At 48.4% G+C, this 16,096-nt stretch overlaps 1 protein-coding gene across 3 annotated transcripts in view; it reads left to right on the top strand.

Annotated features, from left to right (window-relative positions):
* Positions 1-16,096, top strand: part of FARP1 (FERM, ARH/RhoGEF and pleckstrin domain protein 1) — a 256,635-nt gene that overhangs the window by 142,521 nt on the left and 98,018 nt on the right. For all 3 annotated transcript variants that reach the window (XM_027776313.1, XM_027776312.1, XM_027776314.1), the window contains exon 3: positions 15,469-15,511. In XM_027776313.1, the coding sequence (XP_027632114.1) occupies positions 15,469-15,511 (43 nt within the window). The remainder of the gene's footprint in view (positions 1-15,468; positions 15,512-16,096) is intronic.

The raw sequence follows: 16,096 nt of genomic DNA, 5'->3' as shown, positions 1-16,096 counted from the left end.
GCACACACATGCGCCTGGCATGTGTTTCATTCAAGCTGTTAGGTCCAGGACTCGAACCATGGTCAGCGTGGGTGTCCAGTGCTTAATCACCATGCCACATGCTGACCCCTGTAATGCCTTCCCTTTCTTTCTTTCTTTCTTTCTTTCTTTCTTTCTTTCTTTCTTTCTTTCTTTCTTTCTTTCTTTCTTTTTCTTTTTCTTTTTTGAGAGAACTTTGCTATAGGGCACACGCGCTCTCCAGAGAGAAAGAAAGTGAGAAATCACCCCCTGGGGGGTGGCCACGTTGCAGTCCCTTCTCCTCCAGTGTCCTCTCGGGATTTTGAGCACTCATGCACATGTGCCTGTCATGAGTTCTAAGTCACCAGGTCCACACTCAAACCAGGGTTGACTATGTGTGACTGCAGCGACGTCACCATTTCGCCATCTGCTGCTCCCCTGTAATGGCTTTCAAAGAAAATGCGATGTGATCTGATTTCTGGTTTACAGCTGTAGCGAATTGGAACAGTATGAGGCTGGAGTCAGGAAGGCCCTTTGGGCGCTTGGGCTGATGATGCAGGCTGGAGAGGAGGCTGGCCGGAACTAGGGGAGAGTCGGGGGCCTGTGGAGGGGTAGATGGATTCGATGGTGTGGGTGGCGGTAGGCAGGAGGCGATGGAACCATGGACTTGGGCGGGAGGGTGAGCTCTCCTCCGCCTCCCCCCGGGTGCCAGCAGTGCCGCCAGGGGAGAAGACCAGGCTCCGGAGGACATGCCCGGGGAGAGAAGTTGAGCCCTCTCCCGGCATGCGGATTCGGGCCAGCGGTGGATGTTCCCGGGGGGCCCGGCTGCAGGCAGCACCAGAGGGAAGGAGATCAGAGCAGAAATTCGGATTCAAGAATCGTGTGATTATTTTAAACATCAGTTGAAGCTTTGAAGCTGGACAAGAACGTGGGGTGCAGAGAGAAGTTGCTGGGGTGGAATTCCAGCTTTGAAGAGGTGCAGACAAGGAAGGGGCCAGGGCCAGGGGAGGCGTGTCCCGGAAGGAGCAAGCAGGAGAGCAGGCGGCAGACCCTCCCGGAGGCCTGCCCAGAGCGAGGAATGAGCGAACCCACCCTGTACTTACCAGCGAGGGCAAGGACAAGTCTCGCTTCTCCACCCACTCCCGCCTCCCAACCCTCCGCCTTGCTAGTTGCACATTAAATCTCAGCCTCCCTGACTCTTTTCTGATGTGGTACATGACCTCAGACCTGCCAAATCTCATTCCACATTCATCTGTGCACCTAGGAATGTGAGTGTGCCTATCCTGGGTCCCGCATCACTCTTCGTACTGCAGAAGAGACGGGAGGTACCGTGACAGGTAGCCCGGAGCTGCGGTTTTCGGTTCATTAGGACTGCGGTTCAGTGAGAGTCAAGGAAACAAATCATTACGATGTAGCGAGTTCCCTGGAACATCCTTTCCCGGGCTTATTTTATGTAAAAATAATGAGTCTCCAAACACCTGAAGATACATTGTCTCGTTATTTCTAACAACCGGGCTAAGTGCCTGCCCAATACTGGTGTCTCTGAGTCCAGTCCTGTCCTATTCCAGTCCGGCGGGAGCTGCGTTTTCCCACCAGAACTTAGTAGTGGTGTTTGCACTTCGCCTGCTGAGAACCCTCCATGTCGGGATCTCCCGACTAGTCACCGGCAGATAGGACTTGCACTGTTCCAAGTCCAGCATCTTTTTGGTTAACCATGGTGCTTCTCTTTCACGAGGATTTACTAGGGACCTCCAGGGCCGACTCTGTTGAGGTGTGTATTAGACTTGATTTCTGGGATTCGTGCTTTCCTTCTAGTATTGTTTAGGCATGTTCAACAGCAAAAGGAGGGAAACCTCTCTAATGATGACTTGAAGTAGGCGTTTGTCACACTTCGTACAGATAGGTGCTCTGTGAGCACCTACTGCGTGCCGGTGTGTTCCAGTCCCTGAGTTCAGTGGTGACATGGCCTACGTTTTAGAGCAGGGGTGGACAAGCTTTCTTTGCTTTCCTTTTCTTTTTAAATGTTTGCCAGAGAGGTGTGGGGGGGAGGCGGTGAATAAGCACCCTCCATGAGGCTCGGTCACACCGCAATCCCCTCTCCTCCAGCTCTCCCTCCTTTCGGGATTTTGGGTACAAACGCACATGTTCTGGCGTGACTTTCAACCCACCGTGTCCTGGACTCCAAGCATGCAGTCGGCTCTGTGAGATGCGGCCGTACTGCCCACCACCATGCCCCTGGCTAGCCCCCGCAAGCTTTCTTTGTACAGGGACAGACAGTAATTACCGGTCACATTGCAGGCCAGGCGGGGTGCAGCGCCTTAACCACCAGGCCACCTGCTGGCCTCATCATAACTGTTTTTAATTACAGAGTTCGGTAGTGTTTCCTCCTGCACAAGGTTGTATAGCAGATCTTGAGAACCTGTTTATTTCTGAAACCAAGAACAAGTAGCTATTGAACAGTGAGTCCCCATTTCCCCTTCCCCGACCCCGGCAACCACACTCTACTCCCGTTCCTAAGCCATGGGATCACACAGCACTGGTCTTTTGGCGCCTGCTGTGTCACTCAGCATGTCTCCAGATTCATCTACATTGTAGCACTTGTCAGAATTTTTTCTTTTTTATGCTGAATATTATCACTGTGTGTTTAAACCACGTTTTGTGTATCATTCATGCACTGATGGGTGCTTAGGTGGTTCGTGCCCCTTGGCTATCGTGAATTACACTGCGATGACCGTGGGAGGGTCATCACTATTACTGTTTTATTTTGGGGAAAGGGATTTTTGCTATAGTGCTCATGCACTCACCAGAGAGACAGAAAGCTAGAAGTCATTCCGGGGAGGTGCGGGGGAATGGCCACACTGCAATCCCTTCTTCATTCTCCTCTCGGAATTTTGGGCATGCACACACACACGCCTGGTATGAGTTTTAAGTCGCCAGGTCCAGGATTCGAACTGCAGTCGAACACATGAGAGTCCAGTGATGTAACCATTACACCATCTGCTGGTCCTATCACTATTTTTTATTTATTTATTTTTTTGGAGACGTTTTTGCCATAGGGCGCGTTCGCTCGCCAGACAGAGAGAGCCAGAAAGTGAGAAATCCCCCCCGGGGGATAGCCACACCGCAGTCCCTTCTCCTCCATTCTCTTCTCGGGATCTTGGGCACGCACGCACATGTGCCTGGCGTGAGTTTTTAAGCCACCGGGTCCGGGACGTGAACCATGGTCGACCATGTGGGAATCCAGCGACATAGCCATTATGGTAACTGCTGGTTCTATCACTATTATTTTTAATACCACCACTGGGGCTATCGCCTTTGCCAGGCTTCATTTAGAAGGCTGCTCGTGTGTCCTGCAAACCAAGAGGGAGTACAGTTGGTCTCAAAATGCCCAAACACGGGCCATCACAGCCGCTTTGCCTGTTTCTCTGTGTGGTCCATGGATGCCAGTTGCCCCCAAGGTCCTGCAGGCTGCAGAGCTCGGTCCCTGAGTGGCAAGTTGTTGAATCTAGGCAGCTCACACTGCTCAGCCTCCGTGGCCTTCTCGGCATCTCTGTCATGTGAATACCGGTCAGAGCGTTATTCATGGAGGAATCTGCTGAGATGTACCGGGAAAACCAGCGCTTTCCAGGCTGTGCTTCTCGAGGGTGTAAATAAGCTGGTGATGATCATTAAGTCATCGATTAGGCTTTACCCTTAATTAAACTCTCCTGGCCATCAGTTAATGGAGCCGATTGCTTTTTCCACGCAGGTTTGACCGGCTGTCTTCTCGGGGTCCAGGCCCGTCCCTAAGGATTGCACCACAAAGCGGAGGAGTCTTTCATCAGCTTCTTTTATAGATTGGGCCTTCCATGGCAGGAAGGGATCGATCCTAGGAATCCAGACCCTGTATTTAATAGCACAGCTAATTGGTGAGAAGGCCCAAGGGCTGGTGTAGGCCAGGGAGTCCCTAGGCTGCGTGGGGATGAGCTCGGGAACTCCCCCGGGGGTTCTTTGTAAACTAACTTCATGCGAGTTTTACTAAAGCCAGGCACAAACGTGCAAGGCCAGGCCTAGCTGAGAGCGGGCTCCGGAGCCTGTCCACGGCTTGGTCAAGGTGAGCGTCTGTGTCGCCCGCCCACTCTTGCTCTGTGGGACGGAGGCAGGCACAGACATGTGCGCAAGTGCACGGGGGTTGTGTTCTCAGAAAACTTTCTTTAAGAGCACAGAGATGAGCATTTTACATGGTTTTTACATGTCCTGTAGCGTCATTCTTCTTTTGCTTTTTAAAAAAAGTCCATTTATTTATTTTTTCAATGAGCAAGAGAGACAGAGAGACAGTGAGAGAGAGAGAGAGAGCCAGCACCACCCAGCAGGGTCCTGACGCCACCATCCACCCCTGTCCCCAGCCAGCCCCCGATCGTGGACACGTACGTGCCTGGCCTACTCGGGGAGGACCCCAGATGCGAACCTGGAGCCTTCCCACATGGGACTGACACTCGGTACCGTGTCTCTCAGCTGCCCACTCTATGCCCCTTTCTCTTTTCCTCTTTTCCTATGACTATAAAACACATCAGCCAGCCCTTGCCTCCGAGCCAGACCAAGACGAGCCCAGGCCGACTGTGGGCAGGTGGCTTCGTTTGCTGCTCTCTGCTTTGTAGCATTCCTCCCAGGTGGGCATTTCTTCCTCCAGGGTGGGCAGGGAGCTGTCCAGCCCTCAGCTGCGGCCAGGATCCCAGGGCCTGTCTCAGCCCAGCCCGCGCTCTCTCCATCACACTTGCTGCCTCTCCTCAGCTCTCCCTACCACAGAGACTTGGAGACTTCCCAGCAGAGCGGGGTGCCTCTCGCGCGGCGCGGGGGGGGGGGGGGGGGGGGGAGACGCTTTGCCTTGTGGCCTGTGAACCTCTGTGTCCGTGTTTGCTGCATCATTTCCCGCCAGGTGGGTTCTTAACTCCCTTGACGTACTCTTTTCTGAAGGTGGGAGTAGTAAATGATGATTTTACAAGGCTCAAATAGGGATCTGTTCTGCCTCTCTGCAGGGGTGAGCCCGGCAGGACTGCGGCGCGTAATGGGCTCTCAGGGGCCTGCTCTTGGGTTCCAACTCAGAAACCAAGGAGGCTGCCCCCGCGTCCCATCCTCTATGAAAGCGACATTGCCCACTGTCTGATAATACGACAATTCTGGTTTCTTCTGTTTCTTTTATAAGAGATTTTTGCTACAGGGTGCGTGTGCTCGCCAGAGAGACAGAAAGTGAGAACCCCCACCCCCCGGGGATGGCCATGCCACAGTCCCCTCTCCTCCATTCCTCTCTTGGGATGTTGGGCACGCTTGTACACACAAGCACTTGGTGTGAGTTTTTAAGCCTCAAGGTCCAGGACTTGAACTGCGGTCGACCACATGGGAATCCAGCAACATAACCATTACGCCTTCTGCTGGTCCCAACAATTCCGGTTTCTTACAAATAAATGCTAGGAAAACAGGAAGACTGACTCCTCGCCATGGTCTACTCTGCTCTGTGCCAGAAGGGCCTTGGCAGCAGCAGACCAGCCTTCCTGGAGCTCAGGTCACGGGATGGCGGGCGTCCCCAGCCGGTGTCTCCTAGCCTCGCCACTCCAGGTCCGGCAGACCTTTCTGCCTGTGCCAAGTCACAGCCTCTGACCTTGCTTCTTCCTGGGGTCCAGCCGGGGCCATCTGAGGCCAGGAGGAACTGGGGGCGTGCCAGGAGACGGCGAGGCCAGCTGACATCAGCTGTGTTGCAGGGCGGGTCAGAGGAGGCAAAAGTCCTGGAGCAGAGAGTCTGGGAGAAGGCAGGCCAGATCTCGGCAGGGCTACAGCTGTCGTCCTGTAAACGCCCGTTACCATTCTGCTGCCGTGATGTTAAACGGGGACGTGGCCTTTCTTAAGCTGGAAGGGTTTGCAATTTATTCAGTTGTGTGGTTTTTGGTTTTACTTAATTATCAGGCTTCAACATTTTTAAAATTTACTTATTTATTTCTTCCATGAGAGATGGAGACAGAGGCACATCCCAGCTTACCAGGATCCTGGGCATCCACGTGTACCTGGTCTAAACAGGGAGGCCTCAGGATACGAACCTGGAACCTTCCCGTACTGTCTCAGCATCCTGGAGCACGGTGTTACCACTGCGATATAACCACTATGGCTGGCCTTAACAGACCTTTCTTTTCATTGCCAGAGGGCACAAGTGCTTCCTAGAGAGACACAGAGAGACGGGTGGGGAAGAGCGCCCCGCACTGGGACCCAGTCAGACCACAGTCCCTGCTGCATTTATCTATCCTCTGGGAATGGGACACACACACACACACACACACACACACACGGCCCAGTGTGGTTTGTAAGCCACCAGGGCTGGGATTCGAACTATGTCCCATGGCTCCACTATGCAGTGGGTCCAGCCTTGCACTGTATTTCTTGTAGGTAGCATGTAATTGGGTCTTGCTTTTTTATCCATCCTAATGGGGAGGATTAGGCTATGGTTAATCTGATTGATTAATAGCGTAGTTTGCATTGGTCCTTTTGCTAGTTTTTGTCTGTCTAGGCTTTATTCTGTTTTTCTCCCTTCCTCTTGATGAATTGAAAATATCTGATGATTTACTTTATGTCATTGATTTATTAGCTAGAGCTCTTTGATTCAACATTGTAGTGGTTCCTTTAGTGGTTGCTGGGTTGAGTGCACATCTGTAACTTATCACAGCCGCTCCTGGTAATATTACACCGCCTCACACACAGCACGAAAACTTAGCCATCGTGTGGCCGCTGCCCCCGCCTTCCTGATCTCTGTGCTATTGTCCTCATACCTTTTGCCTGTACATAGGCCCGCCCTATCTTGGTCTTTCTGGACACCACTCAGTCATCTTTTATAAAGCGCTAACTTATGTTACAACTAGCTTTTAGAACCTCTTACATACTTACCCATGTAGTCGCCGTTTCTGCCGTTCTCCTTCCTTTGTGGGTGTAGAGTTCTTTCCAATATCGTTTTGTTTCTGTTTGAAAGACTAATGGTACTTACTATGTGAGTCTGGTTGTGATAAATTCTCTCAGCTTTAGCATCTTTGAAGAAGTTTTTATTTGGCCTTCCTCTTTGTAAGACACTTTTCCTGGGTGTGGAATTCTAAGAGCCGATTTTTTATTTACACTTCCTCCTTTGCAGTGCATTAAAAAGCTTGCTTCCCTGCATTTGCACATGCATTGTTTGCTTTTTAATAAGAAAACTGGTATGATTTTTATCTTTTCCCCTTTTATATAATATCTCCTTTTTCTCTGACTGGGTTAAGGTTTTGTGTTGATCACCAACTGTTTTTTTGTTTGTTTGTTTGTTTGTTTGTTTTTGAGAGATTTTCACTATAGGGCACGTGCGCTCTCCAGACAGACAGAGAGACAGAAAGTGAGAAATCACCCCCCAGGGGGGATGGTCACGCCACAATCCCTTCCCCTCCATTCTCCTCTCGGGATCTTGGGCACGCACGCACACGCGCCTGGCGTGAGTTTTAAGCCACCGGGTCCGGGATGCGAACCTCGGTTGACCAAGTGGGAGTCCAGCGACATAGCCATTACACTAACTGCTGGTTCCCACCAACTGTTTTTGAACAAATTAATTATATGCCTCTGTGCCATTTTCTTGGTGTCTCTTGGAGATGGGCTGAATGTCTTGAATCTGTGGGTTTATAGTTTTCATTAAATTTGGACATTTTTCAGTCGTTATTTCTTTTATTATATTTCCCCTCTTTTTCTCCTCCTCTGCCATCTCCTCTCCTTCAGGCATTCCAGTTACATGTATATGAGGCTGCTTAAAGTGAGGCTACAGCTGTCTGATGCTCTATTAATTTATACTATTTCTATTGCTAGGTCTTCAAGGATATTGATGTTCTTCTATAGTGTCTGATCCCTTGTTTTTCTCAGCCAATGTATATTTTATCCAGCGCAATGTAATTTTCACTTTGGGAGTTTAGTTTAGGCCTCTTGTATGTTTTCCCTATCTCAACATTGAACATTGGGAATACAGTTTTAATGATTATTTTCATGTCTTTCTCTGCTAATTTTGTCGCCTTTATGAGCTCTGGGTCAGTTCTGATAGATTTTTATTTTTTGGTCTCATTGTAGGTCATATTTTCCTGCTGCTTATTGTAGTGGCAGGGTTTTTTTTTGGGGGGGGAGGGTGGCGGGAGGTGAATTTCAGATATTGTGAACTTTATCTTGTTGAAATCTGGATACTTTTGCATTCCTACAAATTTGACTAGGTTTATTCAGTTTGTTCTGGGATCCAGTTATTTGGAAACAATTTGGTCATTCAGCATTTAGCTTTTTATTTTTAATTTTTTTTACAACAGTATTTGGTTGTTCATCAGAGAGAAAGTACCCCAGTATAGTGTACATACATACCACAGACCCTTCTCCACTGCCACACCCTGCTGGGATTTGGGGCACACACACACACATGCATACACTTGGCATGTTTTCCAAGCTTGTGGGGCTGGAAATCGAATCAGGGTCAGCCATGTGGGATTTGGCTCCCTTAACCTCTGGGGTGTGGGGCTGTCCCTGAATTTGGCTAAGACTTGTTAGGCGGAAACTGTAGTCTGAGACTGAGACGAAAGCATGACTCCAGTCCACTGCCAGGGCTTCACGAACCCTGAGGCTTTCGAGTCTGGCTGGTGGGCTGAGGTAGTGTCCGGCTCTCTGTGAGCCCCTGGCTCTGTTCCCTCTCGTTTTTTCACATTTTCTTTTCCTCTGATCTTGATTGATTTCCTCACGCTCAAGAGCAACCCTCTGCAGCTCTCCTACGTTCGCTTTCTGGGTACGTCTCTACTCCTGGTACTCGATCCTGGGCCCTCACTCAACCTTGGCCCCCCGGAGTTCTTGGCTCCATGTCTTCCATTCATGAATTGTGCCAGATTCTGTCGATGTTCTTTTTTCCTAAACTTAGCCCGGAAAAATCGAGGCAGCAGGCTGGGGCAATTGTGGGTATTACGTGTTTATTTTCTTATCTCAGAGATCACTGTTTCTCATTGCCTGACGTCCTGTGTCTTCGGCTGCGTTGTACTATATATTTATCCACATTTTGTTGCTGTTATTTCACATAGGAAAATAAATCCAGCCCCTTTTGCTCTGTTTTTAACACCAGATGTAGAACTCTCTAAAAAAAAAAAATTTTTTTTTTTTTCAAAAGAAAAGTTAGGGGCCAGCAGGTGGCATAGAGGTGAAGGTGCTGGACTCCCAAACAGTCGGCTGCAGTTCGAGTCCCTGACAGGGTGGCTTGAAAATAACATCAGATGCACGTGCATGCATGTCCAAGTCCCAAGGGGAGAATGGAGGAGAAAGGATTGTGGCATGGCCACCCCTTCGGAAGGGTGTGATTTCTCTCTCGCTCTCTCTCTTTTTCTCTGTCTCTAACAAGCACACGTGCCCTGTGGCAAAAACCTAGAAAGAAAGAAAGAAAAGATAGTCACATTTACTCTGTCTTATTTTTTAAGAATTATTTCATCTTATTTCTGATTATTATTATTATTATTATTAAATTTGCTAGAGGGCATGCAGGCTCACCAGAGGGAGACAGAGAGGGAGAGGGAAAGTGAGAAAACATGCTGCCAGGTCCGGGACGTGAACCCCAGCCAGCCACGTGGGAGTCTAATGCCCAAACCATGATGTCATCTGCTGGCCCCTAGTCTGTCTTTCTAAAATATAAGCAAATGTAAAATTGGTGAGATAGTTAAATTAATGTAAAAAATGATATTCAGAGAAATTCCGTAAAACCAAAAATTCAGAATAAAGCTACTCCTTTTGGAGTCTGCCTGAAGAATGGCCAACTTGCTACAATAAATTCTAGAGACTTGATGGTTTCCTATCACAGGTGTTTTATCTGGTTCCTATATATGTTATAGCCAGTGGAAATTTTTTGTTGTTGTATGAATTTTTTTTTGAAGAAGAAGAGTTTTTAACCAGGAGCCCAGAGCTTTTTTTTTTTTTTTTAAAGTATTTAAATTATTTTTATTTTTATTTTTTTTTAAAATAGTTTTGTAATTGAGATTTATTGGTTGTGTCAAGGATCAGTACAGACATTTCAATTTGTACCCAATTCTTTTTTTTAAATTTAATTTAATTTTTTTTATTTATTTATTTTTGGAGAGGTTTTCGCTATAGGGCGCGTGCACTCGCCAGACAGACAGAGAGAGACAGAGAGACAGAAAGCGAGAAATCACCCCCCAGGGGGGATGGTCACGCCGCAATCCCTTCTCCTCCATTGTCCTCTCGGGATCTTGGGCACGCACACACACGTGCCCGGCGTGAGTTTTAAGCCACCGGGTCCGGGATGCGAACCGCGGTCAACTACGTGGGAGTCCAGCGACATAGCCATTATGCTAACTGCTGGTTCCCCCCAATTTTTAACATACATACCAAAAATTTAAAAAGCCAAGTATAGTGATTCTTTTAAGTTATTCTAGTGACATTCCAGCTTCAAATTTGTAGGCAAATTTTCCTTAAGAGGATATCAAGAACCACTGTCTTCAGATGTTGAAAGCTGTTATGTAAGTCCCTCCGAAGACCTGAACTTTGGTCAAGTCCTTTATCTTTGGGGGGGATGCATATTATGTTGCTGAAAAGGCGCAGGTTTGAAGTCAACTGAACTCGATGTTGAAGTCTAGCTGCGTGATGTTGGGCAACTTAAATAAGCTCTCTGAGCGTGGCTTTTCATGTGCAAAATGACCACATGGGTGTGAGTACTAAGTGAGGAGGCATAAAGCCCCCAGTCAGGCTCAGGAGGGATTAGGCCCTTACCTGTCCCCATCTGGTGAGGAAGCTCTTTCTTCATAACACCTCCCAGAACACCTCCCCCATTCCAGCTTCCTGTGAGACCCACCTAAAATGTCACTCACCAAAATAATAGGAGGAAAAGATGTTTAGAGAGAGGAGAGGACGGCTTTGGGGAGAGTGATTCATCTCCTTGCCTTGACTACCTCGGCATGAAAGCATCTCTTCCCTCAAAGTGTGTCAGCGTAGAGCCCGTCTTGCAAAGGAAGCTTTAATGAGGGCTTGGAGGGAAAACGGCTGGAAAAAGCAGAGACTGAAATGTGGTGGGGCAGGAAAAGACGGGCTGGGAAGCCATACTGAAACCTGGGAAGGTGGATGATAAGGGGCTGAACAGCGTCCCTCCCCAGTCCGACGTCGAAGCCCTAACCCCTAACCCGCGGCACCTCAGCATGTGGCCCTGTTTGGAGACAGGGCCTTTGGAGAGGGGAGGAAGTTAAAGCGAAGCCGTAGGGTGGCCTCACCCAAGCTGGCTGATCTCCCTTACAAGAAGAGGAAATCTGGATTCGGAGACACTGGGGCATGCACACATACATGGCACAGGGGATAGGCCGCGACCACGTGCAGACGCGGGCTAGAGGCGGCGGTCTGCAAGCCGGGGACAGATCGCCCTGTGAGTGAGTTCCAGGGGCCCTTCATTTTAACCAGATTCCTTCCCAGTCAGGCCACACGGATGTGTAGTTGTGCCCAGGAGACCTGCGACGCGGCTGTCAGTGAGGACTGGGGGTGGGGTGGGGGCTTGAAGGTGGGAGTTGGAGTAGAGAGAGATGGATTACAAATGTGAATCTCTGGAGATGTGTTGGTGGGGAAAGAAAGTGTATGCCTCAGCTGGGACTTGTTTCTGTCCCGTGCAGGCAGACTGGGCAAGGGGCTGGTCTAGGCTTACCTAGCCCCGTCCAGATTCCTCCCGGAGCCCTCCCATATGTCCAGCCTCGGCTTTTACTCCAGGAGAGCACATGCCCCTTTTTCATTTCCTTGCTGCTCCCAGATCATCCTTTTAAGGTGGTTTGAGCTCTACCCGTGCAAGACCGTGTCCCTGGGCGCGGCAGCTCTCGGTGTGGCTAGGGAATGGACAGATCCTTGCAGGCCACGCCTTCTCGCCCAGCTGGCTGGTTGGGACATGGCCGCTGCCTTACGGAATTATGGTTGCCGAGCTCTGCCGAGCAGGCTCGTTCAGGCCAATCCCACACTTCCAGACCTCCATGTTATAAAACCACATGCTCAGTTGGCTCAGATTGGTGCTTGTATTTAATGCTTTTCACATGAATGCCAAACACAGAGGAGGGCTGTTTAGAAACAGTTCCTAAAATTGGTAATTGCATTGCCAAAACGTAGCTGGTTCGGCCTGCGTAGCTTAGGAAGTTTAGGCAAATCCCGTGGCAGAACTGGCACTGGTGAGAGCTCAGTGGCGGTCCCCGGGGACAGCTGTGGAGGTAAGTAGACACTGCACTTCCTGTCAGGCTCAGGGCAGGCTCGCAGCTGCCCAGGAAGGCCAGAGTCTCCCATCAAGGCTCGCTCCCCAGACACAGTTGTTTTGAACTCTGTCCACTCGCCTCAGTGCTCCAACCATCTGACCTCATGGGGGACACAGCAGGCCTCAGGTAGGAACTTTCTTACCTCCCTGTCACAGAAGTAAGTGCGGACCTGCTTACGCATCCTTGGCCTGCCCTCACCTTTCCACAAGGGAAGAGCTGCCCTTTCTATCCCAGCCAGTGCCCGGGGTGTTAATGCCACCTGCTCACAGCGGGAGGCCTCCTAGAATGTCACCTCTTGTCCCTTCTTGCTCCCATTTTTGACCCCCCCCCACTTTTTTTTAAAGAATCATTTTATTTAACTTTATTCATTTTATTATTATTATTATTTTAATTTGACCAGAGAGGGCCACAGAGAGAGAGAACAAGGGAGAAAACAAGCCACCAGGTCTGGGACTTGAATCATGGTTGGCCATGTGGGAGCCCAGCCCCCATAGCCACCATGCCACCTGCTGGCCTGACCCCCCCACACACACACTTTTTAAAAGCACACCTGGAGCACACCTGGCTGATCACGCCCACACTGGATTCCTCAGCCCCTCTCTACTCCACTCTGACATTTTCTTCCAGGCCAAGCTACTCGACAAAGCCATTCATCCTGCTCCCACCCTCCAAGCTCCAGACCCCCCGCCCCGACCCCTTATGGAGTCCCATGTCTGCAGATAGTCTAATTCTCATCTTATTTGACCTTTTTTTTTTTTTTTTTTGAAGAGGTTTTTACTATAGGGCATGTGTGCTCACCAGAAAGAGAGACAGAGAGACAGAAAGCGAGAAATCACCCCCCAGGGGGGATGGCCATGCCTCAATCCCTTCTCCTCTGTTCTCCTCTCGGGATCTTGGGCACACACGCACACGCGCCCGGCGTGAGTTTAAGCCACCGGGTCCAGGACTCAAACCATGGTCGGTTACATGGGACTCCAGCAACATAGCCACTACACCAACTGCTAGTCCCAACCTTTCTTTCTTTTTTAAAGCTTCTTTCTTCCAGGAGTATGACAGATGGACAGGAAGACAGACTCAACTCTCCCAACAGGGTCCTGATGCCATGATCCGCCCCCAGCCCCAGGCCGCCCTGGCTATGGGCATGCATGTACCCAGCAGGCCCAGGAGGTCTCCGACATGAATCTGTCCTCCTCACAGAGCTCTGCGTTACACCCCGTGTCACTGCCCAGCCCCCTTCCTGGACCCATGGAAACTCTCGGAGTCCTTCCTTCTGGAAACACTGTCTTCCCTTGGCTTCTGTGATGCCTGTTTTCCTCTGTCCTCATCGTCCCACCAGCCAGTTCCCAGGACAGCTGCTGGTTGGTGCTCCTGCCTCTCCCGCATGGGGCTCCCCACTGCCACCACACTGTCTGTGGAGTCACAGCGTCGGTGACTTCCAATGCCACGTCTACCTAGCCCTCTCCCCTGGGCCTCAGCAGTACCCTGCATCCTAATCAATTCTAGGTATTATAAAGTACCCACAGGCATATCTAGATGCAAGTTTAATGGATTATGAAATGATATTTTATCATCTTAATTTGCATTTCTAGTGCAAATTAGTCCTTAACTGAAACATTTTCCTGTTAGCCACGGGCGTTTTCTGTTTCTTACTTACCTATCATTCTTTGCACCGTTTTCTACAAGGGTGTTTCTCTTTTTTGTATCTACTTATAAAATCCTTTTTGTGATAAGTGCATGGACCTTGTTTTCATCATCTTTGCAAATGACGAGTCCTTTCAAATGACCACAAGTTCCAGGGGAGTTTAAAGGGCGAACATATGAAATGGGATACTACAGCTAACGTGTGCGTTATTAATGTGGGCAGCCGGCTTCTCTCGTATTGGAAAATGTAAGCACTCAAACTGCAGGCCCAGGAGTGTGTGCGTGGAAGAGTCTGGACTCTGAAGTTGGGCAGACCTGATTTAGAGCTCAGCCCCCTCGCTCTCTAGCTGGGAGACCTGGACTAATGACGTAACCTCTGCAAAGCTCAGAATTCTCTCAGGGTAACAGAAATCCTTCTGGCTTTTTTTTTTTTTTTTAGGTTTTGGTTTTTTAAATTTACTATAGCGCGCATGTACTTACCAGATGGAGAGAGTAAAAGTGAGAAAGCAGCCCCCAGGGAGATGATCATGTCCCAATCTCTTCTCCATTCTCTTCTTGGGATTTTGGGCACACACATACACGTGCTTGGCCTGTTTTACAAGCTGCCGGACCCAGGACTCAAACCATGCGATTGGCCATGTAGGGTCCAGACATGTTAACCACCATGCCACTAGCCAGTCTTCTAGTTTGTTTTGAGAGCTGAATAGCTTAGAGATGGAAGTGCAGAAGGATTCTCCATATACCTCAAAAACGGGCTGTTTCGTTCTTACTTACACAGAGATCTGTTTTGTTTCAGTAAGGAGTGGTACACGGTTCACTGAGTTAGTGGCCAGATATGCGGTCATTCATTAATATTTTCTGAATAAATAAATATGAGGAGGCTTTAAAAAGTTCATGGAAAATGGAACTCAAGTATTTTATTTTGGTATAAAAAAATTTCTGAAATCTGGGACCAGCAGGTGGAATGGTGGTTAAGGCACTGGACTCTCACAGGGATGACCACAGTTCAAGTCCTGCACCTAGGAACTTGAAAATCACACCAGGTGCACATGCGTGCATGCCCAAAATCTCAAGAGATTATAGGAGAAGGTATTGTAGCATGGCCATCACCCCCCTAAGGGGTGATTTCTCACTTTCTCTCCCACTGTCTCCCTCTCTGTCTCTCTCTCTAGCAAGAACACGCACGCTCTGATAAAAACCTTTTTTAAAAATTCTAATATACATGCAGAATATTTTTTGTAATATGCATTTTCCATGAGCCTTTTAAAGACTTTCTGTATGATAAAAATACAAATGAGACTGGAAGAATTCTTAGCTGTGATTTCTCTGAGTCTAGGGGAGATTTTAACTTGCAAGCTCGGGGATAGTATTAGTAAATTGGAGTCTGTTCTACGTAGTGTAGAAGGTGTAAAATTTAACATTCTGGGAAAAAAAGGGAACAGACGGCTTCATGTAGTCAAAATTCTTGTGACTTTAAATTACTTCAGATAACATCTCAAAATACTTGTATTCTTTATTGAGAATTTACATCTCAATCTGTTCTATTTTTCCCTTTTAGGTGTGGCTGGACCTCTTAAAACCTATTGTGAAACAGATTAGAAGTAAGTATACACCACTCGCTCGCCATGGTGTTAAATATAAAGCCAGACATGGGCACAGTTTAGGCGTCATCGCTAGTGACACGGTTTCTTTTTTTACCCCCAGACTGCCTTCCATCATCCCAGTAACCCACATCCTATCAAAATGCGTGCCTTCTGCACTTTTAATACAGAAAAATTCAGTAACCAAACCTTACTTGGAAAATCAAATACTGTGTTGATTAACAATTATATCGAGCTATTAACCCTCAGAATAGTTGAACTTGTTTCGTCTGCGTTGCTGTTCTTACTGTCATTGAAAGGGGAAAGATAGAACCATTTTTATTTATATAATTTTATGTATTTTTTTATATTTTTATATTTTTTTATATTTATATAATTTTTATTTATAAAATTCATTTTAGGTTTTCTATCCCTCTTCAAAGCCTATGAAGTCAGAATGCAAGTTCCATTTGGGAAAAAATGGTGCCCAACATTGTGTGTGTGTGTGTGTGTGTTTCTGAGTGGCAAGCAGAAGTCTGAAGGAGAGCTGTCGTACATTTAGACTGGAATTGGAAAGAAAAGATTAAGGAGGGCCTGGGAGAGGAA

This window comes from Tupaia chinensis, unplaced genomic scaffold (assembly GCF_000334495.1).
Source record: "Tupaia chinensis unplaced genomic scaffold, TupChi_1.0 Scaffold000057_1, whole genome shotgun sequence".
NCBI lineage: Eukaryota > Metazoa > Chordata > Mammalia > Scandentia > Tupaiidae > Tupaia > Tupaia belangeri.
This window is presented reverse-complemented; position numbering and strand designations above follow the sequence as displayed.